The sequence below is a fragment of the Hypanus sabinus genome, unplaced genomic scaffold (genome assembly GCF_030144855.1).
Source record: "Hypanus sabinus isolate sHypSab1 unplaced genomic scaffold, sHypSab1.hap1 scaffold_323, whole genome shotgun sequence".
In the NCBI taxonomy this organism is placed as follows: domain Eukaryota; kingdom Metazoa; phylum Chordata; class Chondrichthyes; order Myliobatiformes; family Dasyatidae; genus Hypanus; species Hypanus sabinus.
In genome coordinates this window covers 297,268-323,786 of record NW_026781231.1, presented here as the reverse complement: position 1 = coordinate 323,786, position 26,519 = coordinate 297,268, and the positions used below count along the sequence as shown (strand labels likewise).

General features: G+C 44.5%; 1 protein-coding gene across 1 annotated transcript; it reads left to right on the top strand.

Annotated features, from left to right (window-relative positions):
* The first annotated feature begins 3,863 nt into the window (after positions 1-3,863).
* LOC132388434 (zinc finger protein 214-like) lies at positions 3,864-17,945 on the top strand. The gene is made up of 2 exons (XM_059960777.1): positions 3,864-3,896; positions 9,100-17,945. Exon 2 carries the CDS (start codon positions 9,513-9,515, stop codon positions 10,068-10,070), a length of 558 nt encoding a protein of 185 aa, XP_059816760.1. The 5' UTR covers positions 3,864-3,896; positions 9,100-9,512; the 3' UTR covers positions 10,071-17,945.
* The last annotated feature ends 8,574 nt before the right edge of the window (positions 17,946-26,519 follow it).

Here is a 26,519-nt window from a genome sequence, read left to right as displayed (position 1 = left end):
ACACGACCGGCAGTTTATCGATCTCCAACGAAAAAGCCTAATCACCTACTCCCGATGTTCAATACCGTTGCTAACTCTGAGTTTACCTCCGTCAAATGCCGGGAGGGACATAATAATCAGAAAGTCTCCAGTCGCAGCCGTGTAAATACAATGTGATCTCAGTGGGTGTGTGGCGCATGCTCAGAATGCGAAGGAGACAGACAGACTGAGCCACGTCACAGACCGATGAAGGGGAGGAAGGATCCATTTTGATACAAAGAGGGAGGCAGAGAGTTTGATATTGTTCCTGATGCCGGAACTGTGGCCAGTTAGAAGATGAAGTCTTGTCCCCCCAAGTTGTTTTGAGTTGTGACAGTGTTTTTCTCAGAAGGCACCATGGAAACTAAATAATCTGAGTGGAAATGTTGTCCTTCACCCACCGACGTGCTTTGTAAGCTTTTAACAGTGTAGAAAATACAAAGGATTTGTGTATGGGAATCACAACCACAACAGCACGATAGTTCCGCTGTATCTGTCAGTTCACCAGCGCTTGAATGCCGCCGGTTCTTGAATGTGGAGGCGGAGATGCTGGAGAAGACAGCGCCTCACTCGCTACAAGGAGAGCCCGAACATGTGTCCATGCCCGTGATCTGATTGGATACATCGCCATGACGTTGATAGCACTGTGACGTCATTCACTGGCTCTCATTTTGGAAGGGATTCTGGAAGGGATTCAGTCGGCCATCGCAGATACACTAACAGCTTCGCACTGGGAAGCGGCCGTTCACCTGCTCCGTGTGTGCGAAGAGACTCATTCAGTTAACCCACCTTGTGATGCTCCGGTGAGTTCACAATAAATAGAGGCCACATTTCTGTCCGGAGTGAGCAAAGAGTTTCACTCAATCATCCCAGCTGCAGCAACACCAGCAACTTCACATCAGGGAGGAAGTTCAAATCAGCTCCGTGTTAAATGTTTAACCATCACGGTGACTGAAGGCAGCTGCAGGTTCATGAGGGACTGTTACTGTCAGATTCTGCAGTTCTTGCGGCTGCTCATCGCACCCAGGACTGAACCCTGGTCTCGGAGCATTGGAGGAGTCTGTTCTGTTGATGTTAGCCTTAAACTAGACTTGTGTTTAATATTGTGGATCTGTGAAAGATAAATCAGTTCTGTATCAAATCCCGTGTCTCGCTTGAGAGGCCACTCGGCCCATCTTGTCCCTGCCCATGTTTCTGTTCCATTTCAGTATATGAAAATCTATCCCTGCCGTTCCCCTCTCACTCTCCCTGAGATGACAGATTGCAACTAGTCACCACTCTGTGGGATAGGAGATTTCCCTTGAGTTTAATAGAATCACAGAAATCTACAACATATTACCGATGCTTTGACCCACAATGTTGTACCGACCATGTAACTTACTCTAGAAATTGCTTAGAATTCCCCTACCGCATAGCCATCTATTTTCCTAAGCTCCATGTACCTATCCAAGAGTCTCTTAACAGACCCTATTGTATCCGCCTCTACTACCGTCACTGGCGGTGCATTCCACACACACGCCACTCTTTGTTTAAAAAACTTGGCTCTGACATGTCCTCTGTACCTACTTCCAAGCAGCTTAACCCTATTCCCCCTCGTGTTAGCCGTTTCTGCCCCGGGAAAAAGCCTCTGGCTATCCACACGACCAATGGCTCTCATCATCTTATCCACCTGCATGAATTTCCTGCATGATTTTCTCCGGGCTGAACAAGACGATGAGCTCACTGTGGTTGTGACGTTCTTCAGGGCTCCGGACGAAGTTGGTTAAACTCCTTCTTCCCTGCTCTTTTCAATATTTTGGGCCATTTTCACCAATTTTAAAGGACTATGCCTCAGACAGCTGGGTTGTTGCAATTGTTACATACCAGCAGCAATAGATCACTAACGGAGTCTGGTTTCGATGTTAAAACAATTATCTTTATTAGTATTGTGACGGGGTCCTGAATTACCTCTATGAACTGTGTTTTTGAAAAGAGAGAGGGAGTTGTTCAATACCGAACACCTTGTTGGAGAGAGCGAGAGAGAGGGAGAGGGAGGGAGGGAGGGAGGGAGAGAGAGAGAGAGAGAGAGAGAGAGAGAGAGAGAGAGAGAGAGAGAGAGACGGGGGGGGGGAAGACCTCGGAGATGGTGTTATGGTTTCTCTGCAAGCTTGTTGACACTTTTACAAGGACACTGTCAGCTTCTGTGTTCTTACAGAGAGAGAAGGGAGGAACTGTTTGATGGACAGCTGGGGCTCAGCACGGTGAGATAAGTAGAAGGTCCGCTGATAGACCTCCAGACACATGGTTTTGGACACTGAATGAGCTTTGTTGAGTCCACAGAAAAAGTTGGGCTTTGGAAGATCGATCCGGAGCATCGATCCGTGGCTCTCGCAGTGTGAAAAGGCTGTGACCGGTGGGGAGTTATTCGTGTGTCCATCCCTCGCCTGGGTTAATAACTCCACCACAGAAGAACGGTCCCGTTTGTAGTGTCACAGTCGGTGACATCCAAAGGATTTCGGAGGACGACGGGACTATCGACGGCGTCAGCTTACCTGAAGACTCAAAACTCTCCCTCTCTCTCTCCATCACTACTCGACTCAATCCCACGAACTGAACCGAACTTCACTCATCACCGTCAGACGGTATCCATTCACCCCGAGGCGTGAAGAAGTTTGGCTTTCCTATTTACACACACACACACACACACACACACACACACACACACACACACACAATCATTGCTAACCTGTTTGATATATCTGCATTTATATTGCTGTATAGCGTAGTTACTAATAAAGGGAATGTAGAGAGAAGGCAATTACGAAGAATTCCACACACATTCCACGCTGGGTAAACGAAATAACAGTCGCCGAAGATCTTATCCGTCGATTAGCTCCGAAATCCACTTAGAAATATCACCAGGTGACAGTCACAGGAAAATCGTCTTCAAGTGGTGACCACAGAACACCCCGATTCCAGGTAAGGACCAACAAAAGTGATACCACAGGATACTCCAGCAAATCCACACATATGGATGATACGAACTGACAGTCACACATCCGTTGTGCACTGCGTGCCGATGATCAGATCAACTCAACCTTTTGGGCATGGAAGAGTTGCAGCCTATAGCAGTCACACGCTGAAGTTCCAACAGCTTGTCTCCCTCTCCCGCTCCCGCTCCCTCAGGCTGCCGCAGCCTGTGTCTGACGTCACAGTCCCGCCTCACTCAGCCACTTAAAGCGACACTCACAGTAAACGAACATGCGTTCTCGTAACACAATTCACCTCTAAAGTCTGACAGCAGACTAGCGAGTGAATCTTCGATATGCAGAGTCAGAAACCGAAGATTTGCCAGCCTGAGTCAGGGGCTCCAGAGAGAGATGGTGTCCAAAGGAGGAGGACGAATAAGACCAGAACGATGTGGTTAAAAGTGAAAGATTAGAAGCATTTGGAAACTGGTTGATTGAAAAAAAAGGTGGTTAATTTCTGCAAAACACAGGTGGAAATCAACAGATAAGGCAGAAATTTTGGAGAGGAATACATAGAAAATGTTTTCTCAGTATTTCCAGCAACTGCAGAATCTCCTATGTTTTATATCTGCATTTTACTTTGGCTTTAGATACACGTTCATATTGAGTATATTGCTTATGGGAGCCGCTTTCTGCGTTAAAACAGCTGCAGATTTTTTCTGTACCCAAGATAAAAAAAAAATGAGGTATGGACATTGAACTGGTGCTTGCAGAAATGTTTAATGGCACCGTGATTACCCACAGGGCAATTCGTTCAGAATTTCGCCGGCGCTGAAGCGCCGATGAAATGCGCAGGCGTCAGGCTGAGGCCGTCCCTGAGTTTCACGCAGGCGCGCAGTGCACAGAAGGATTTGAAAATGTCGGTTGCAGGTACGAGCGATTAACCGTGTTTTTATCTTAAATACCGACTTCAGGATAATTCCTCTGAATTTCGGACACCGTGGGCAGCAATCCCGGGACAGTCCTGTCCTCTTCCCTCTCTCTCAGCCCCACGATCCGTACACGGGCCCCGGGGAGCTTCTGGCTGATGAGGGAATGGGAACCGATGGATCTCTCAGACAGAGCTGAGCTCCAGCTATCTAAATGCAAGGATTAGGAACTCGGAGAAAGGGAACACAATCTTTTACATCAGCAGTTGAGAAAATCACCTTTGTTCTACCTCCAATCACTAACAAGAGAAAATCTGCAGATGCTGGAATTCCAAGCAACACACACAAAATGCCGGTGGAACTCAGCATTAGTACTCTTTTCCGTAGATGCTGCCTGGCCTGCTGAGCTCCTCCAGTATTTTTGTGTGTGTTGCTTCCTCTACCTCCTCTTGCTCTGGACTTTTCTACCGGTGAGAACATGTTTTGTCCCATTCTCTCTGGGTACATTATGATATCAAACACCTTTGCCCTGGGCAACAAGTAGCTTTCACTTCACAAATGTGCCAGACTCCAATGAGACAGACTACTGCCCTTCCCTTCATATTCATTGGGATTTCATTCACTGAGTTCACCACCGTCAGTCATTGGGGACGGGTTCAGGGGGAATATTTATGTAGAACACAGAAACTAGTGATGCCTGTTTGCATTTTGGTGATGCAAAAGTTGCTGGAGAATTTGCAAGTGGGAAGAAGTGGAGTGATATTTGGAAATCTGACTTCTTAAAGCGTAATTTAGCAAGCAAACCACATATGGACAATGTGCAAAATCTTTGGTGAGAAACTCCTGCATTTCCTCTTACAGGCCTGCTACATAGGTTGTGTGAGAGTGCAGATGAACTCGATCAAACCCAGAGAAGATCAAAGTTCCTATTGACAGTGATTTGCTAGCTGTGAAAATGAATACCTCTCTATATAAAATTCACTGTGCACATCTTGTCACTGGGTAAAAAATACACAGTCCAAGATTTATCTGCACACTGGTTATTACAAATTAGAGGGGTATTCGAGGGAAGGAGGGGAGACCTGCAGTGTCCCTAATGCCCTCCCCTACAAGATGTGCATCCAGCTGCAGCTTGTAACCCTGCACTTCAATGAGCTGCTTGAAATGGGTGAATTCCATATCATCCAGCAGTTGGAGGGGGTGATAGATATGACATGAAGAGAGGTGAGTTACACCCAAGGTGCAGGACACAGGAAACTGGGTGAGAGTCAGGAAGGGGAATGAGGTTAAATAGGCATCGCAGAGTACTCTTGTGGCCATTTCACACAACAACAAGTGGACCACTTCAGAAGCTGTGGGGGGAATTACCTGGCAGAGGAAAGTCAAAAGACTGATAGGGGATTCGTTAGTCAGAGGAACAGAACAAGAGGGGACGAATATCCTAGTGGTAAGGCTTGCTAGTTGTAGTGAGCAGGGGAGGGTGTGATGTGGTTAAAATAAGTTGTAGGGGGAATGGGAGCCAGAATGACAGATCAGATAGTGGAGAGGGTGAATTGAATTGACTTTATTAAATTCCTATTTCATAAACATGAGGAGTAGAAATATTTACCTTACATCATCTAAATGGGCAATGTGTAATTTATAGTAATTTATAATAGATAGTTTGTACATAGGACAGTCAATATAACATCGAAATGCAATTGTATCAGCATGAATTAATCAGTCTGATGGCCTGGTGGAAGATGATGTCCCGGGGCCTGTTGGTCCTTTTGCTGTGGTATCGTTTCCTGGATGGTAGCAGCAGGAACAGTTTGTGGTTCTGGTGAATTGGGCCTGTTTGTCCCTGATATTCGTTGGGCCCTTTTTACACACCTGTCTGTGTAAATGTACTGAATTGTGGAAAGTAGATTGTGCAATGTATAATTTCCTTGTTTATATTTAGAGACATTTTTTGGTGTATAAAATGATGAGGGGTATTGAGCGTGTGAGTGGCCAGAGGAGTGTTTTTTTCCCCAGGGTTGAAATGGTTAATGCCGCTTTTCCACACACCCATGGACCCTTTGTCCATCTCTTGAGTAAATAGAGATGGAAAAATATTTAAGATCTCCCCCATCTGCTTTGGTTCCACACATGGATTGCCATTCCGGTCTTCCAGAGGACCAACTTTGTGCCTTGCAATCCTTTTGCTCTTAATCTATCACTAGAATCCCTGAGGATTATCCACCTTTTCTGTGACAGCAACCTCATGCCATCTTTTAGCCATCCTGATTGATTTCTTATGTGTTCTCTTGCATTTCTTATACTCCATAAGAAACTGACTGCCTATCCCTGATATGCAATTCCATTTTGTGCTTTACCAGGGTCTTGCAGGGATTGCAATCTCTTGCAATCCAAGTTTTCCTACAGTTTCTATCTTTACCTTTTATTCTGACATACCTGCTTACTACTTTCAAAATTTCACTTTGAAGGCCTCCCATTTACCAAGCACACCTTTGCCATAAAGCAGCCTGTCCCAGTCCACAGTTGCCAGATCCTAGTGTTGATTCTAGGTGTTGATCCATGCCCTGAACACATCCACCTTTCCTACGCTGCTCCTTGTATTGAAATATACAGGGCTCAGCATATTCACTGCACCATGCTCAACTTTTTCATTCCAGACTTTGTCTGAGGCCTGAACAACATCTGTCTCCACAACCTCTCCAATACCCATTCTGTTATTCAGGCTCCCATTCCCCCTGCAACTTTAGTTTAACCCCTCCCCCCACCCCCAACCACTCCAACCTCCCAGCATTGAGCTCTATCACACCTTTGGCTTTCCTCTCCCAGACCAATAAAAAGGAGGTGCATACCAGGTTCAGGCAGATAGGAACAAATGAGGTACTTATGAAATACAGGAAATTCAAGTGAACACTTATGGAAGAAATAAAGGCATGAGGTTTCCCCAGCAGACAAGGTCAAGGAGAATCCTCAGGGATTCTGCAGACATGTTAAGAGCAAAAAGATTGCAAGGGAAAAAATTAATTCTCTGGAAGATCAGAATGGTAATCCATAAGAAAGGATAACATAGACTTGGGGAGATTTTTTTTTTGCATCCGTATTTACTCAAGAGATGTACACCGAGTCTATAGAAGTGAGGCAAAGCCGCATCAACTTCATGGACCCTGTACAGATTACAGAGGCCGAGGGGTTTGAGGCAAATTAGTGCGGATCAATCCCCAGGGCCTGACAAGTTGTTTACTAGGACCCTGCGGAAGACAAGTGCAGAAGTTATTGGTGCCTTAGCACAGATATTTAAATCATCCCTAGTGACAGGTGAGGTACTGGAGGATTAGAGGACAGACAATGTTGTTCTGCTGTTCAAGACAGGCTGTAAAAATGAACTAGGAAATTATACGTGGGTGGGCTTGACATCAGAACTGGGAAAGTTATTGGAATGTGGGTCCAGGAACCAGGTATATACTGTAAGTATTTGGATAGGTGTGGACTGATAAAGTATAGACAGCATGGCTCTCGCCAATCTTATAAGGCCTCTCGAGGAAGTTATCAGGGAAGTGGATGAAGGCAAGGCAGTGGATGTTGTCTACATGGACTTCAGCAAGGCACAAAACAAAGTCTCATATGGGAGGTTGGTCAAGAAGGTTCAGTCACTCAGCATTCAAGATGAGACAGTAAATTGGATGAGACACTGTCTTTGGGAGAAGTCAGAGTGTGGTAGCAGATGGTTGCCTCTCTGACCGGAGGCCTGTGGCTAGTGGTTACCACAGGGATCAGTGCTGGAACTGTTGTTGTTTGTCATCTATATCAGTAATCTGGATGATAGTGTGGTTAACTGAATCAGCAAATTTGTGGATGACAACAAGACTGGGGGTTCAGCGGAGTGCAAGAAGACTATCATGGCTTGCAGTGCGATCTGGACCAGGTGGGAAAATGGTTTTAGAAATGGAAAATGGAATTTAATGCAGTCCAGTGTGAGTTGTTGCACTTTGGTCTGACCTACCAAGGGAGGTCTTTCACAGTGACTGGTCAGGCACGGAGGAGTATTGTAGAAGAAAGGGACCTGGGAATACAAGTCCTTAATTCACTGGAAGTGGTATCACAGGTAGATAGGGATGGAAAGAATGATTTCAGCCCATTGCCCTTCATGAACCAAAGTACTGATAACAATAGATGGATGTTCGGTTGACTTCTAGAAGACATTAGTGAGGCCTAATTTGGAGTATTGTGTACAGTTTTGGTCACCTACCTACAGGAAAGTTGTAAAAGAAGTTCAGAGATTTCAGAGAAAATTCACAAGGATGTTGCCATGTCTGGAGGATTTGGGTTAAAGAAAATATTGAACAAATCCGGACTTTATTCCTTGGAATGCAGATGATTGAGGGGAGATTTGATTGTGATAGAGAGGCACAGATAGTGTTAATGCAAGCTGGCTTGTTCCATGAAGATTGGGTGGGACAACAACCAGAGGCCATGGGTTCAGGGTGAAAGGTGAAATGTTAAGGGGAACATGCGGGAAACTTCTTCACATAGACGGTTATCTGGCTGTGGAATGAGCAGCCAGCACAAGTGGTGCATGCGAGCTCGACTTCAACATTTAAGAGGTTTGTGTTGGTACCTGGATGGCAGAGGTGTGGGAGTGGGCTGTTTAAATAGTTCAGCACAAACTAGATGGCCCAAAGGGCCTGTTTCCATGTTGAAATTTTCTATGATTGTGACAAGAACCTGAAATAATACAAAAATTCACTCTAACCCCTTTTGACAGCTGTGTGAACCAACCAGTCATTTCAACAGGAATTTTTATGTGGCGTTAAAACTTGCACTTTAAGTTAATAATACATAAAAGAAGATCCCAGCTGCAAGTCAAGAAAAACTATTTGTGTGAGAGTGTTTCAGTTACTGTGGGGCCAGGAACCCATGCAGCTCAGTGGGAACAGGGAATAATACCAATGGAGAGAGTCAAACTGAGCCAGGACACAGATTGGAGACGGCAGAAATGCCCCATTCTTATAGAGACAGGAAGAGTATCAGGGAATTAATGGTCATTCCAGATACCAGCACTCTGCCCAGTCAGGAGTTGATTTCTCTGTCCAGCTTGGGTAGAACCTCACTGTATCAGTGTGATACCAGATCAAACCTTGGCAACTCAAGTAATCTCATCTGAAATGTTGTCCTACACCCATTGATGGAGTTTGTAAATCTTTTTACAGGTTAAAAATGAGAAGGAATTCGTCTTCAGGAAGCTCAAACACGGCACAACAGTTTTGTTGTCTCTGCCTAGATATTTAAGAAGTGGAGCAAGGGATCCAATTGACCACCCTTCCTGCTCAGACTGTGGGGAGGGATTCACTCGGTCATTTGACCAACTTGCACGCCTGAAATTTACACAGGAGAAAGGCCTTTCACCTGCTCAGACAGTGGGAATGGATTCACCCGGTCATCACAACTGAAGGTACATCAGCAAGTTCACACTGGGACAAGGCCATTCACCTGTTCTGTGTGTGAGAAATGGTTCAGTCGGTCTTCCCACCTGTGAACACACCAATCAGTTCACACCACACCGGGCAGAGGCTGGTCAACTGCTGAATTTCTGGGAAAAGGATTCACTCAGTCATCTGACCTGATGGCTCACCAGCGAGTTCACACTGGGGAGAAGCCGTTCACCTGCTCAGAGTGTGGGAAAGGATTTACACAGTCATCTACCCTACTGGTACATCAGCGAGTTCACACTGGAGAGAAGCCGTTCACCTGCTCAGTCTGTGAGAAGGGATTCACTCAGTTAGTTACCCTACAGAGACACCAGCGAGTTCACACTGGGGAGAAGCTGTTCACCTGCTCAGAGTGTGGGAAAGGATTTACACAGTCATCTACCCTACTGGTACATCAGCGAGTTCACACTGGGGAGAAGCTGTTCACCTGTTCAGTCTGTGAGAAGGGATTCACTCAGTTAGCTACCCTACTGAAACACCAGCGAGTTCACACTGGGGAGAGGCCGTTCAGCTGCTCCGAATGTGGGAAGGGATTCACTCAGTCATCCCACCTATGGAGTCACCAGCGAGTTCACTCCGAGGCGAAGCCATTCACCTGCTCAATTTGTGGAAAGGGATTCACTCAGTCATCTACCCTGCTGGTACATCAGCAAGTTCACACTGGGGAGAAGCCGTTCACCTGCTCAGTCTGAGGGAAGGGATTCACTCAGACATTCACCCTACAGAGACATCAACGAGTTCACACTAGAGAAAGGCCATTCACCTGCTGAGAATGTGGGAAAGGATTCACTCAATCATCCCACCTACTGGCACACCTGTCAACTCACAATGGGGAGTGGCCATTGTTATGAATCTCTAGGTTTTGTTTGCTGTGGAGAGAGAGAGAGAGAGAGAGAGAGATGAAGAAGGCAAATGTGTCTGACTTGCAGCTTGTTTACATCGCGAGCAGCTTGTTTAGTTTTAACCGAGGACACAGACAATCAGAGACAGACGGAGACGAAGGAGGAAAAATGGAAGAATTGAAACCAGGGTCACTGTTTGTAACTTTCCTTTGCCCACAAGGGTGGACAAATTATCGATTCACCGTACATCGAATGTGTGGTTATCACCTCATTTGATCCATAGCAGAGGATCTGATTTGGGGTATCCTGTGGAGACCACTTATGTGTTAACCCTTGCCTGGCTGTGGTGTGGTAGTTCACTTGAAGATGATACCCCTTATGACAAGTCACTTCGGGTGATAATTAGTATGTGGATTTGGAAGGATGACAGATAAAATCTACAGCGACTATTGGTCTCGTTTTACCACCATGGAACCTGCGGAATACGACATAATGGCCTTCTCTCAACATTTACCCTGGATTACAAATATCTGTCTCTCATCACTTATTCTGTTGTTGAACTGAACTTTCATACTTTACCATCTCAAGACTCCAAGCCTTGTTTCCCCCGAGCTCAATAGTTTGGGAGTTTTATTTCTACAGATTTATACACATAACTCTCATGAGGAAATCTGTAGATGCTGGAAATTCAAACAACACACACAAAATGCTGGTGGAACCCAGCAGGCCAGGCAGTATCTATAAGGAGAAGAAATGTCGATGTTTCAGGCTGAGACCCTTCGTCAGGATTAACTGAAAGGAAAGATACAAAGAGATTTGAAAGTAGTGGGGGGAGGGTGAAATGCGAAATGATAGGAGAAGACTGGAGGTGATGGGATGAAGCTAAGAGCTGGAAAGGTGATTGGTGAAAGTGATACAGAGCTGGAGATGGGAAAGAATCATTGAACAGGAGGCCTCAGGAGAAAGTAAGGTGCGGGGGAAGCACCAGAAAGACATGGAAAACAGGCAAACAATTAAATATGTCAGTGATGAGCTAAGAAGTGGAAGAGGGGCGTTAACGAAAGTTAGAGAAGTCAATATTCATCCCATCAGGTTGGAGGCTACCCAGCCGGTATATAAGGTGTTGTTCCTCCAACCTGAGTTTGGATTAATTTTGACAGTAGAGGAGGCCATGGATAGACATATCAGAATGGGAATGGGATGTGGAAATAAAATGTGTGGCCATTGGGAGTAGTCTGTTGCTGCTGGTTCTTTTTTAAAGCGTTGTGGTTTGTAACAAAGTGGGGCCTGCGTCTGGGATATGAACAAATTTAAGGATTGATATAATATCGATTTCATTGGATAAATCCCTTTTGATTTATTTGTGCGTGGAAAATCAGCAGCAATGGATGTTGATAGATATCTGGAAGTGTGAACCTCTCAGGCATTAGAAGACACCAGAAGGATTGAGTTATTGAGTATTACTGAAGTGTTAATGCTTGCTAAGGTGAAATTCACAATGAGGAGGGCACAGATGCAGAGGATAATAGCTGAACATTATGTATCTGAGGGGTTGTTTAAAGTGGAGGAGTTGGAGGTGTTTCCTGAACGTAAACCTAGTGAGCTTGAACTCCAGTACAAGTGAGAAAAATTAAAGATGGAGGCAGAGGCAATTTCAGGCTGGAGAGACAGAAAAGCAGTAAGAAAATACTCTTACTAAGTGTAATTAAGGGGAAGGCTGAGCAAGCCTATTCTGCTTTGACAGCGCTGAAGCAGCTTATTATTTATTTATTTATGCTGCCCCAATCATCGCCACTGGGCTATAAATGTGCAGGAGCTGTGTGTGGTTCAGTGCTTTGCTCAAGGACACACAAGCTGCCTTGGCTGACGCTCAAACTCATGACTTTCAGATCGCTAGTTCAGCACCTTAACCACATGGTCACGCACCACACATTATGACCTAGTGAAACAGGCTGTGCTCAAAGCTTATGAGTTGGTCCCAGAAGCAGACAGGCAAAAGTTTAGAAATTTGAAGAAATCTGTGAACCAGACATGCAGAATTTGCTTATGAGAAATTTGTGTGTTTTGACCGCTGGTGCACATCTGAACATGTAAATGATGATTGTAACAGCTTGAAAGAGTTGGTTTTAATTGAAGAATTCAGAAGGTGTGTCCCTGATGACAGAAAGATGTATTTAGATGGAAATGATGCTGCCACTATGGAGGAATCTGCTGGATTAGCAGATCAGTTTGCCTTAACTCATAAAGTTATGTTTACCCTGAATAAGAGTTTCCAAAAGGTACTTGTCAAGTTGTGGGTAAACCTAATGAGCTCACCCCAGTGGCCTGTACCTGCATTCGCTGAACCCTTTTCCAAAGTTATAGTGGATTGTGTTGGCCCATTGCCAAAGACCAAAGCTGGCCATCAGTATCTGCTAACTATTCTGTGTACCACATCCAGATTCCCAGAGGCAATACCTCTCAGAAATATTAAAGCTAAAACTGTGGCGAAGGCTCTCACCAAGATTTTCACATTATTCGATTTGCCTAAAGAAATCCAGTCTGATCAAGGATGTAATTTTACATTTGGATTATTCCAGCAGGTAGAACTGGGAGCAAAACAAATTGCATCACCTGCATACCATACAGAATCACAAGGGGCTTTAGAAAGATTTCATTCTACCCTCAAAACAATGATTAAGACATACTGTGTTGAAAATGGAAAAGACTGGGATGAAAGAATACATTTGCTTTTGTCCACAGAAAGAGAGTCAGTACAGGAATCACTGGGCTTTACTCCATTTGAACTTGTATTTGGTCGCAGAGTGACCTTTGACCTTGTTAAAAGAAACAGTGGATTGATGTTAACTCGTTAGACTATATTTTGAAAGTTCAAAAATAAACTACACTAAACCTGTAATCCAGTGAGACAAAACTTAAAGATTTCTCAAAACAAAATGAAGTGTTGGTTTGATAACAGGGCTCGCGAAAGAAAATACCAGGTGGGAGATAAGGTACTTGCCTTATGTTGACGAATCCACTTCAGGCGAAATTCAATAGACCATATGAAATAGTCTCCCAAATTAATGATGTGAATTATGTAGTTAAAACACCCAACTGACTTGAACTAACGCAGGTGGTACACATAAAAATGATAAAGCCTTTTTTGACAAGCAGGTACCATCTGTGAGTGTTGTTGTCAAAACAAATGAAACTGCCAACCCTGAGAATGAAACAATTGACTTGTCTGAGACTTTTCACAAGCCAAACATGGTCCCAGTTAGGCTAATGAACTCGGTTGTTCCAGAAAACATTGCTAACAGGTTGTCTCATCTGCAGCCAAAGAAACAACAACTTGCTTGTCCGAGAAAATCTTATGGCGGTGCTTTGGAAGGATAGATTAGAGAGCTCTTCTAGGGAGGCCATTTGGGTGGAATTGAAGAATGGGAAAGGTGCAGTAACACTGATAGGAGTGTATTATAGGCCACCTAATGGGGCGCGTGAGTTGGAAGAGCAAATGTGTAAGGAGATAGCAGATATTTGTAGTAAACACAAGGTGGTGATTGTGGAAGATTTTAATTTTCCACACGTAGACTGGGAAGCTCATTCTGTAAAAGGGCTGGATGGTTTAGAGTTTGTGAAATGTGTGCAGGATAGTTTTTTGCAACAATACATAGAAGTACCGACTAGAGATGGGGCAGTGTTGGATCTCCTGTTAGGGAATGCGATAGGTCAGCTGACAGATGTATGTGTTGGGGAGCACTTCGGGTCCATTGATCAGAATAGCATTAGCTTCAATATAATTATGGAGAAGGACAGGACTGGACCTAGAGTTGAGATTTTTGATTGGAGAAAGGCTAACTTTGAGGGGATGCGAAGGGATTTATAGAGAGTGGATTGGGTCAAGTTGTTTTATGGGAAGGATGTAATAGAGAAATGGAGGTCATTTAAGGGTGAAATTATGAGGGGACAGAATCTTTATGTTCCTGTTAGGGTGAAAGGAAAGGTTAAAGGTTTGAGAGCACCATGGTTTTCAACGGATATTAGAAATTTGGTTCAGAAAAAGAGGGATGTCTACAATAGATATAGGCAGCATGGAGTAAAGGAATTGCTCGAGGAATATAAAGAATGTAAAAGGAATCTTAAGAAAGAGATTAGAAAAGCTAAAAGAAGATACGAGGTTGGTTTGGCAAATAAGGTGAAAGTAAATCCGAAAGGTTTCTACAGTTATATTAAAAGCAAGAGGATAGTGAGGGATAAAATTGGCCCCTTAGAGAATCAGAGTGGTCAGCTATGTGTGGAACCGAAGGAGATGGGAGAGATTTTGAATGATTTATTCTCTTCGGTATTCACTAAGGAGAAGGATATTGAATTGTCTAAGGTGTTGGAAACAAGTAAGGAAGATATGGAACCTATGACAATTAAAGAGGTGGAGGTACTGGCGCTTTTAAGAAATTTAAAAGTGGATAAATCTCCGGGTCCTGACAGGATATTCCCCAGGACCTAGAGGGAATTTTGTGTAGAAATAGCAGGAGCTCTGACGGAGATCTTTAATATGTCATTAGAAACGGGGATTGTGCCGGAGGATTGGCGTATTGCTCATGTGGTTCCATTGTTTAAAAAGGGTTCTAGAAGGAAGCCTAGCAATTATAGACCTGTCAGTTTGACATCAGTGGTGGGTAAATTAATGGAAAGTATTCTTAGAGATAGTATTTATAATTATCTGGATAGACGGGATCTGATTAGAAGTAGCCAGCATGGATTTGTGCGTGGAAGGTCATGTTTGACAAACCTTATTGAATTTTTTGAAGAAGTTACGAGGGTAAGGCAGTGGATGTAGTCTATATGGACTTCAGCAAAGCCTTTGACAAAGTTCCACATGGAAGGTTAGTTAAGAAGGTTCAGTCGTTAGGTATTAATGCTGGAGTAATAAAATGGATTCAACAGTGGCTAGATGGGAGATGCCAGAGAGTAGTGGTGGATAATTGTTTATCAGGATGGAGGCCGGTGACTAGCGGGGTGCCTCAGGGATCTGTTTTGGGCCCAATGTTGTTTGTAATATACATAAATGATCTGGATGATGGGGTGGTAAATTGGATTAGTAAGTATGCCGATGATACTAAGGCAGGAGGTGTTGTGGATAATGAGGTGGATTTTCAAAGCTTGCAGGGAGATTTATGCCGGTTAGAAGAATGGGCTGAACGTTGGCAGATGGAGTTTAATGCTGAGAAGTGAGAGATTCTACATTTTGGCAGGAATAATCCAAATAGAACATACAGAGTAAATGGTAGGGCATTGAGGAATGCAGAGGAACAGGGAGATCTAGGAATAACTGTGCATAGTTCCCTGAAGGTGGAGTCTCATGTAGATAGGGTGGTGAAGAGGGCTTTTGGAACGCGGGCCTTTATAAATCAAAGCGTTGAGTACAGAAGTTGGGATGTAATGTTAAAATTGTACAAGGCATTGGTAAGGCCAAATTTGGAATATTGTGTACAGTTCTGGTCACCGAATTATAGGAAAGATATCAATAAATTAGACAGAGTGCAGAGACGATTTACTAGGATGTTACCTGGGTTTCAGCAATTAAGTTACAGAGAAAGGTTGAACAAGTTAGGTCTCTATTCATTGGAGCGTAGAAGGTTGAGGGGGGATTTGATCGAGGTATTTAAAATTTTGAGAGGGATAGATAGAGTTGAAGTGAACAGGCTGTTTCCATTGAGAGTAGGGGAGATTCAAACTTGAGTACATGATTTGAGAGTTAGGGGGCAGAAGTTTAAGGGAAACACAAGGGGGTATTTCTTTACTCAAAGAGTGATAGCTGTGTGGAATGAGCTTCCTGTAGAAGTAGTAGAGGCCAGTTCAGTTGTGTCATTTAAGGTAAAATTGGATAGGTATATGGACAGGAAATGAGTGGAGGGTTATGGGCTGAGTGCGGGTAGGTGGGACTAGGTGAGATTAAGGGTTCGGCACGGACTAGGAGGGCCAAGATGGCCTGTTTCCGTGCTGTGATTGTTATATGGTTATATGGTTTATATGGTTAACAGCTGAAGGAATTATTTCTGAAGTTTAAGGATTTATTTCCCTTTGTTCCCAAGCAAACCACGGTCGTAGTACATGATGTAGATGTTGGTCAAGCTAAACTGATTAAACAACACCCAAATTGCATGAACGTAGAAAAGTGTAAATTGGCTGACCAGGGAATTGGGTATATGCTGGAGAATGGTATTATTAGGCCTTCAAAATGAGATTGGAGTCACCCTGCATTATTGTGCCCATACCTGATGGTAGTGTTAGATTTTGCACTGATTATAGAAAGGTAAATACAGTAACAAAAACAGATGCCTATCCTATCCCTAGAGTGGATGATTGCATCGATAAGGCTGGAAAAGCTAATTTCCTACAACGATTGATCTGTTGAAAGGGTATTGGTGTGTTCCATTGATGGACAGAGGTAGAGAAATTTCTGCATTTGTGACACCATCTGGGTTGTATGAATACAATGTTTTGCCTTTTGGAAGGAAAAATGCTCCAGGAACATCCCAGAGAATGACTGATTTTGTAATTCGAGGGTTAGAACACACAGATACCTATATTGATGACTTAGTTACAGGGAGTGGCACTTGAGAAGAGCATATCTCTGCAGTAGAAAAGCTGTTTGACAGGCTTTCTTAGGACAACCTTACAGTTAACTTGGCTAAGAGTGAATTTGGCCATGCCAGTATGACCTATCTTGGCTTTGTTGTCGGTCAAAGCAAGTTGGCTCCTGTTCGGGCAAAAGTCCAGACAATTTCTCCAGTTCCTATTCTGACTGCTGAGAAGGCTCTTAGAAGGTTTCTGGGAATGGATAGATATTATCGTAAGAACTCTGCTGCGATTGCTCTTCCTCTGACCAATCTCCTGAAGAAGCGTGAAAAGTTTGTTTGGACCGACCCTTGTCAGAAGGCATTTGATTGATTGTTATCAGTATTTGAGATGAGGCCAATCAATGTACTGTTGTCAGCAAAATTGAATTAGCAGATTGGAGCTGTGGGTGGCAACACAAGTCATGGGTGCACAAAGAGTAAAGGAGGGGTCCAAAGTGACAACCCTGTGGGGTATGTGTGCTGAGGGTCAGAGAGACAAAGGAGATGGAGCCCACTCTTACTACCTGCCGGCGATCTGACAGGAAGTCCAGGATCCAGCTACACAAGGCAGGGTGAAGGTCTCTGAGCTCCTTGTCGATACTTCGCGCCTTCGTATGGCTACTGCTCTGCCCATGACTGCAAGGAACGGCAGAGAACTTTGGAGAGCAGAGAACATCAGAGAAACAAGCCTCCACTCCATGGACTCTTCCTACATTTCCACTCCCTCGGAAAAGCAGGCCATGTACTCAAATAACCTCATAACCTGGACATTCTTGCTGCAAGCCCGCTCCCCCATCGGGGAAGAGATACAAAACCCTTAAAGTGCGTAACACCAGGCTGAAGTATGGCTTCCTGTCTACAGCTATAAGCCAAATGAATGATAAAATGGACTCAACCTCACAATGTAACTGGACGTGACCCTGCACCATTTCTCTATCTGCACTGCACTTTCTCTGCAGCCATAATGCTTTGTTACAGTGATTATTTTGTTGTATATCAGCTCAATGTACTGTTGGAATGTATCCATCTGTGTGGATGGTACGTCAGGCAAGATTTTCACTGCAGCTCAGTACATGATGATAATAAACAAATTTCCCATTTTAATTGTGTGGAAATATTAAACAGACTGAGCTTCTGCTCTGGAAGCTCAGAAGGAAACTGAACTGTTGTCATTTCTGAGGATTGCAAATATATGGAAAATGCTTCAATCTCACATTACGATCTGTGGTACCTGGGATCAGGGTGGTGGGTCTCCCATCAGAATCCGGTTTAATAGCACCGGCATGTGTCATGAAATTCGTTGTCCCTGCGGCAGCAGTAGAACCTAATTCAGAACAATAGATTTTAACAATTGTGATTTAAAATATGAATCTACATATATATAGTACAAAAATGGAAAAAATGCAATAAGCTATTTTAATTGTGTGGAGCAATTTGACTGACCGGGTGTTGCTTTGGAATTTCTGAAGTGAAGCTGAACTAAATTTTACACATTTATGAGAAGCGCAGATAAATACAAAAGGCTAAATTCTCACATAAACGGGTCAGACACCCAGAAACATTGGCTGCACTTCAGCACCACAAAACAGTGGAATGAAACAACAGAAAGTGTTGCAGAGAAATAAACATTGTCCACCCACGACGAGAGGATGTGACAGATCCAGATCTCACTGACTTGTCTGGACGGGTGAAAGATGAAGGTACACGTACACATAGAGCAGTGACCCGCAGATGCTGCAGATCTGCAGAAAAACGTGAACAGGAAACGGGATCAGTTGACGGGTGGAGGGACTCCCTCCTGAACCGGTGACTCTGCTCCTCGCCCCTCACACACTGCCCGACCCATCCACCGCATTCCCCACATTATTCCATATTTACCCCAGATACATGATTATTTTTCCACACCATATCTTCCCCGATCCTTTTCCCTCCACCTCCAGGTCACAGAGTCACCGGCTCAATTCCCAACCAGGTCCAAAACATAATTCAGACCCAAACAGGAAATGTTCACGTTTCATTTAAATCAGTTCTGTGTTCATAAACTCTAATTTCTATTTACATTCCTCCAGAGCCTTGCTGGACAGGAACTCTGAAACATCAAGTGAGAAACAGCAGGAAGAGGCCATTCAGCCCCTCTAACCATCAGCATGGAGGCGGCTGCTCTCCCATCTCAGCCACACGTTCCTGCCCGATCCTCATTTCCTCCATCCCTTCAGTCTCCACACAACTGCCGGCCTCTGTTTTACATGGGGACGATCACTGAGTCTTCACCGCCCTCTGTGGTGGGGATTTACAGACATTCACCACCCTCGGAGTGGAGACATTTCCCCTCATCTCAGTCCCAGACAGACCACTCCTCTTTTCAGACACTGGGATCCCTGGTTCAACTGGTAATGATGTTGTGCATTTCAATGTTCACCTCTCAGTCCTCGATTCTCTAAATGAAAGGGTTATCACATTTCATTTTTCTTCATATGATGACCCACCACTCCAGGGATCAGTCTGGTGAATCTTCATTGCACTCTCTATAACAAATACTCTCTAACCACTTTGATGATCCTCTGTGGAATTAATTACCATCTTCTGCAGCCCCATGTTGCCCCAACCACTCACCTCCCACCCCTGTCACTATTTCCACCTTCCCACCTCCCCCTCACCTGGATCCACCTCTCACTCCCCAGCTCTTGCCCCATCCCCACCCCTCACCTCTTTTCTCTGACTATTTCCCGTCCACTCTCAGTCCAGAGGGAGGGTCTCGGCCCGAAATGTTGACGGTCCATTTCCCTCCACAGATGCTGCCCGACCCACTGAGTTCCTCCGGCAGTTTGTTCTTCGGTCTGTATAACCCGTGTTAGTTTGGGGAGCGGGATTTTACACCATATTCCAGGCACAATCTCAACAAAACACAAATAATTGTCACTTTGCCCGGACCATTGGCCCCGCTTGCAGGGCAACAGTCTGCCGGTGTTTGCCCCCAATGTGGTGAATCCCTCTGCTCGACACCACCGTGTGCTCAGACATTTCCACAGATGAGCCCCTCCTGCCCCCACCGGGACAAACATCCTGTCCGCCCCCTCCCTCACCATCTTCATCATTTCAATAAAATCCTCCCCGGGAAACCGGCATCGAACCGACGGGCCGAGCGGTCTCCTCCGACCTCTCAGCGATACATCAGACTCCCGTCGCGGGAGACGCTTCACAAACGCCCCAACTTCCCTCGGAGGGAAATGGAAATAAATCAGAAAGCGGACATTTACTTTGAGGTTTTCTCCGCTCTGAGGAGGCGGTCGGCGCCTGAGCGGGGTAACGCCCACTCGGCTTGTCCGCCTCCGCGACTGGTTGTAACCAGTGATTGACATCGCTTAGCACCAATAGGAATAGCGTAGCTCCTGAATCCTCTGTTGACAGCGGTGGGGGAGGGGCTGGTCACGTGATTATTAGCCCAGCCGTTAAACCGATAAAGCTCGAGCACAGCAGCGCGTGGGTGACGTAAGACACCGTGCACGTGAGGGCAGATCCCGGTGTGGGGAGCCCATGTGTGACGTCAGGCGCGTGGGAACTGTGTCTGACGTCACCTGTGGGCGAGCGCTGGCATTTAAAAGCACCTTAATGGACTTTTCAGTGGGACAACAACATTAATCACGGGTTTCATCACTGAATCCAGTGTTGTGGGATGTAAAGTCCCCTGTTATGTGTCCGGCTGTGCCGTGTTGTTGGTGGAGTGGGCAGCGTGGTGTTTGTCTCGATTCGGGTCACAACACCAGAATTGCCAGCGGGGTCCACACACGGTGTATTAGTCAACAGAAAACACTGTGTGTATTCTCAAGTGAGGAGTCTGTGTGGAGATGCAGCTTCCCTGGAGGTGGACGAAAGAGGACACACCAACAGGAGGAACCAGCTGCGGGAAGACATGATTTTTCAGGTCTGATGACGTGCTGAATGTACCATAACCTTCAGACTGAATCAGAAAACCATTCTGAGGGTATTTGAAATGTCAGAAGCAGAGGAGATGTGATCCCATGTCTCCATCAGACCCTCAGTGAGATGGTTCCAGTTATAACGTGCAGGGATGAAAGCACAGTGTTTGGGGTCTGATTTAATCACTGATTCTGACACAGTGAGAGGGTTAGTTTTGCTGTAAGGAAGCAACATTAATGCAAGAAGACACAGGAACTTCATCAGTTGCCAGTTGTTTAGCAGAAGTGACCAATCTCTATGCTACTTTGACAGAAACAGATATTCCCAGAGGTGAGAAAGGGGTGCAGTCTGGTTTATTTCAGGTTGGAGAGGGGTGTGGAGTTTTGAAATCAATTCCTTGTGGTGCCACCATCGTTAATTTACCATGTCCGGAGTGGTGGATCACACAGCACGGAAACAGGCCTTTGGTCGGCCATAACTGTTCTGACCATCCACTCACTGTCTACATTGGTCTCATTTATCAGCACTTGGTTCACAGCCGACTGTATCTCGGCAGTTTCAATGCTCATCCTCTTCGTAAATGCTGTGAATGGACCTGCCTCCACCACCACCTCGGGCAGTGAGTTCTAGATTTCAGCTACCCTGGTGACACCGGCTCCTCCGCTGTTGTGCGGGGTAGGGTTGTTTCCTTTGGGGGGGGGGGCTCGATGTTATTGTTCCCTTTTGTCCAGAGGGGTGGGGTTTGTAGATTGGTGATCGGGATGCCGTTCTTTTTTTAAGCTGGGGTTGGGGTGGGAGTTTGATTTTTCTCTCTGAACGACTTTCATGCTGGGACTCACAAACACAACAGCTCGTTAGTTCCGCTGTATCTGTCAGTTCACCAGCGCTTGAATGTCGCCGATCCTTGAATGTGGAGACGGAGATGTTGGAGAAGACAGCGCCCCACTCGCGACAAGGAGAGCCCGAACACGTGTCCATGTACGTGATGTGATTGGATACATCGCCATGACGTTCAGAGCACTGTGACGTCATTCCCTGGATCTCATTTTGGAAGGGATTCAGTCGGCCATCGCAGATTCACCAACAGCTTCGCTCTGGGAAGCGGCCGTTCACCTGCTCCATGTGTGCGAAGAGACTTATTCAGTGAACCCACCTTGTGATGTTCCGGTGAGTTCACAATAAATAGAGGCCACATTTCTGTCCGGAGTGAGCAAAGAGTTTTACTCAATCATCCCAGCTGCTGCAACACCAGCAACTTCACATCAGGGAGGAAGTTCAAATCAGCTCCGTGTTAAATGTTTAACCATCACGGTGACTGAAGGGAGCTGCAGGTTCATGATGGACTGATACTGTCAGATTCTGCAGTTCTTGCGGCTGCTCATCGCAGCCAGGACTGAACCCTGGTCACTGAGCATTGGAGGAGTCTGTTCTGCTGATGTTAGACTTAAACTAGTCTGGTGTTTAATATTGTGGAGCTGTGAAAGATAAATCAGCTCTGTATCAAATCCCGTGTCTCAGGTTCTTATCGTCTCTAACACACTCACAATGTACACTAGAGTGGCCACTCTGTCCATCTGGTCCCTGCCCATGTTTCTGTTCCATATCAGTATATTAAAATCTACCCCTGCCGTTCCCCCTCTCACTCTCCCTGTGATGACAGGTTACAACTAGTCACCGCTCCGTGGGATAGGAGATTTCTCTTGAATTTCAGAGAATCATAGAAATCTAAAACACATTACAGACGCTTTGGCCCACAATGTTGCGCCGACCATGTAACTTACACTAGAAACTGCTTTAAAATTACCCTACCGCATAGCCACCTATTTTCCTAAGCTCCGTGTACCTATCTAAGAGACTCTTAAAATACTCTATTGTATTCGCTTCTGCCACCATCGCTGGCAATGCATTCCACACAAACACCACTCTTTGCTTCAAAACCTTAGCTCTGACATCTCCTCTGTACCTACGTCCAAGCAGCTTAAACCTATTCCCCCTCGTGTTAGCCGTTTCTGCCCTGGGAAAAAGCCTCTGACTATCCACACGACCAATGCCTCTCATCATCTTATACACCTGCATGAATTTCCTGCATGATTTTCTCCGGGCTGAACAAGACGATGAGCTCACTGTGGTTGTGACGTTGTTCAGGGCTCCGGACGAAGTTGGTTAAACTCCTTCTTCTCCGCTCTTTTCAATGTTTTGTGTCATTTTCACCTATTTTAAAGGACTGTGCCTCAGACAGCTGGGTTGTTGCAATTTTTACGTACCAGCAGCAATAGATCACTAACGGAGTCTGGTTTCGATGTTAAAACCACTCTCTTCATTAGTATCTACTCCAAATCTAAAAGATTGAACGAAATAAACAGCAATTAACGGTGTTGTACGTATTCCAAACTATTGGGAAACAATACTTAAAGTCTTCAGATGGTAAAGTGGAAAAGTTCAGTAATCTACGGAACAAGCGAGTGAGAGGAGAGATTTGTAAATCCACACGAAGATGTAGAGAGAAGGCAATTACGACGAATTCCACACACATTCCACGCTGGGTGAACGAAATAACAGTCGCCGAAGATCTTATCCGTCGATTAGTTCCGAAATCCACTTAGAAATATCACCAGGTGACAGTCACAGGAATATCGTCTTCAAGTGATTACCACAGAACACCCCGATTCCGGGTAAGGGAAATCCACACATATGGATTATACGAAGTGACAGTCACACATCCGTTGTGCACTGCGTGCCGATGATCAACCCAATCTTTTGGGCATAGCAGTGACAAGCTGAAGTCTCTCTCACTCTTCCTCTCTTCCTCTCCCTCTATCTCTCTCTCCCCCCTCCCTCTCCTCCCCCCTCTGTCTCTCTGTCTCTGCTGCAGCGCCTGTGTGACGTCACAGACCCGCCTCACTCTGGCACTTAAAGCGACACTCACAGTAAACGAACCTGCGGTCTCGTAACACAATGCACCTCTAAAGTCTGACAGCAGACTAGCGAGTGAAACTTCGATGGTGCAGAATCAGAAACCAAAGAGTTGCCAGCCTGAGTCAGGCTTTGCGGCTCCAGAGAGAGAATGGGTCTGGAGTTTACGAGGAGGAGGAGAGGGAAGAAACAGACCAACAGGATATGGCTACAAAAGGAAAATCAGAAAAATTTGGAAAAAAGATTGTTAGTTTCTGCAAAATACTGGTGGAAATCAAAAGATTAGGCAGCAATTGTGGAGAGGAATAAATAAACAACTTTTAGACCGAGCCTCTTCAGCATGGCTAGACTGTGGACTCCACTGCTTAGTTACTACCTGAACTGCAGAGCTCCCCCAGCATTTTGTGTGTGTGCGTCTCTGTATGTCCAGCCACTGCAGAATCTCCTGTGTTTTATACTTGCATTTTACATTGGCATTAGATACACGTGGATATTGAATACATTGTTTATGTGAGCCGCTTCCTGCGTTAAAAAAGCTTCAGATTTTTTCTATATACCCGAAAAAAAATGAGATATGGACATTGAATCGGTGCTTCAAGAACTGTTTAATGGCACCGGTATTACCCAAAAGGGCCTGCCAGAATAATTCTTATCAGGCACTGAAGCTCTGATGAACTGCGCAGGCGTCAGGCTGACGACGTCCCCGAGTATCACGCATGCGCGCAGCACACGAGGCCTTGAAAATGTCGGTTGCAGGTAAGAGCGATTCTCCGTGTTTTTTTCGTAAACACCGACTTCGGGATAATTCCTCTGAATTTCGGACACCGTGACCAGCAATCCCGGGACAGTCCTGTTCTCTTCCCTCTCTCTCAGCCCCTCGATCCGTACACGGGCCCCGGGGAGCTCCCGGCTGATGAGGGAATGGGAACCGATGGATCTCTCAGACAGAGCTGAGCTCCAGCTATCTAAATGCAAGGATTAGGAACTCGGAGAAAGGGAACAAAACCCGTCTGTGGACACTCTCTGGAGGTCTAAGATTCGTATGTTCCACGACCGCTGGACTAAGTGTGTAAATGTAGGAGTGGACTATGCTGAAAAATAGATGTGCTGGATTTTCTAAAATTGACTCCTTCTTCCTTAGACCACAACCTTATCTGTCATTCCTTATTTATTTATTTATTTATTTATCTATCTATCTATCTATCTATCTTATATATGGAAAAGCAGTATAACATTAGATGATCATCAGCATAAGATGAAAGTTTAAACCTTAGCCTTTGTTTTAAATTAGTACTTAGTCTTTTCTGTGATTAGAAAATCGGAATCTTGGTTAAATTACTGGACATAAAGTATGGTGAGGTGCAGTGCTAGCATTGTAGATTAGCAAAGATTCTACTTTGGATTGGACTTCCAGAGCACAGTTAGTGGATATCCACAGGACAGTACTGTCGAAGACTAAGACAGTACTTCCAAATAGAATTGGAAAGGAAATGAGAGTGATTTTTTGCAGTGATGCAGGGCAAGAGAAAAGGATTGGAGTTGAAAGGATAGTTCTGGTTGATGATCTCCTTTCATGCCAACAATAATTTTATAAAATTGTTCTGTGATTCTGTGTGAAGCTTTCCCTGGTCATTTGCCAGCTCTTCTTGTGATTCTGCTCCTAAATGTGAAAACTTGGGGAAGTGAGTTTAAAATTATGCCATTGAACTGGTTGTAAGAATGGACCACACCTATTGGTCCTCATTTGCTTTATTCGGAGCCTTGTCAATAGCATGAATAACTGAATAAACATTTCATTAGAACGGGGTGGATTAAACTGAATATATAGGATCTTTAAATTATACCCCTTCCCACTTATTATTTTCACTGGAAAAGAGATGTTGAAATTCTAAGTAATCCTGACTAAAGTGTAATATGGTTTTAAAAAAAAGCTCAAGGTCAAATAAGTGTGAAACAACTGTCGAGCATTTTATAGAAAGGGACATTAAAGACATTCATCGTTCATGCTGATTTTTCCTCCCAGCACTGCTGCAAATACACAAACCACTCCACCTCCCTTCAGACCTTCTCCATGCTGTGCCTGATGAACCAGCCAAGATTAGCAGTTCACCATCTGTGGGAAAAATTGAGTACAAATACCTAATAAGGTTGGGATGTGTACATTTGTCTCCCAATTTATGATGTAGGAGCATTGATATTATGCTGCTTTGTGCGTAAAATATACAATCCTCTTTGTTCAATTCTTTATTAGCTAGTGAACTTACAAGTTTGCTTCAGGGAGTTAAGCAATTTAATTTTAAACAAAAGCATGAATTGATAAATGTTACCAATTTTAAATAGCAAAAACTTTATAGTATTTTTTTCCTGGGAAAAAATAAAAGGGGGAAAAATAAGACTTTTGGTCAGAAGTTTGAATAGTATTATGATGTGACTGCATTTTTTGAAAGAAAAGAACAAAAATTGTAGATATCCAAATGCAGAAAGGTTAATTCTATGTTAAACTTGTGAATTAGGATTAAGAGATGCAAGATAATGTTAATTTAATAAAATAATTTAAATCCAATTAATGCTTTAAATCTGCAGTATACGTTCAAGAATGCATTTTAGGTAGCTCAACACCTCATGCAGGTCAGTCAGGTATCTCTGCTCCCTTTAAACTTGCACGTTTCTGTTTCCCAGATGACTTTGAAACTTACTTTGACCTTATTTTCACATAATTCTAGAATGTGATGTCTAAAAACAGTGATTTGGAAGTGAGGTATGATGTATTAATAAGAGAACATCTAATAATACAGAAAATCTGCTGGTCCGACACCCAAGACCCAACCATGGCAGGTTCACTAAGTTTTACTGTGGTTCGTCACAT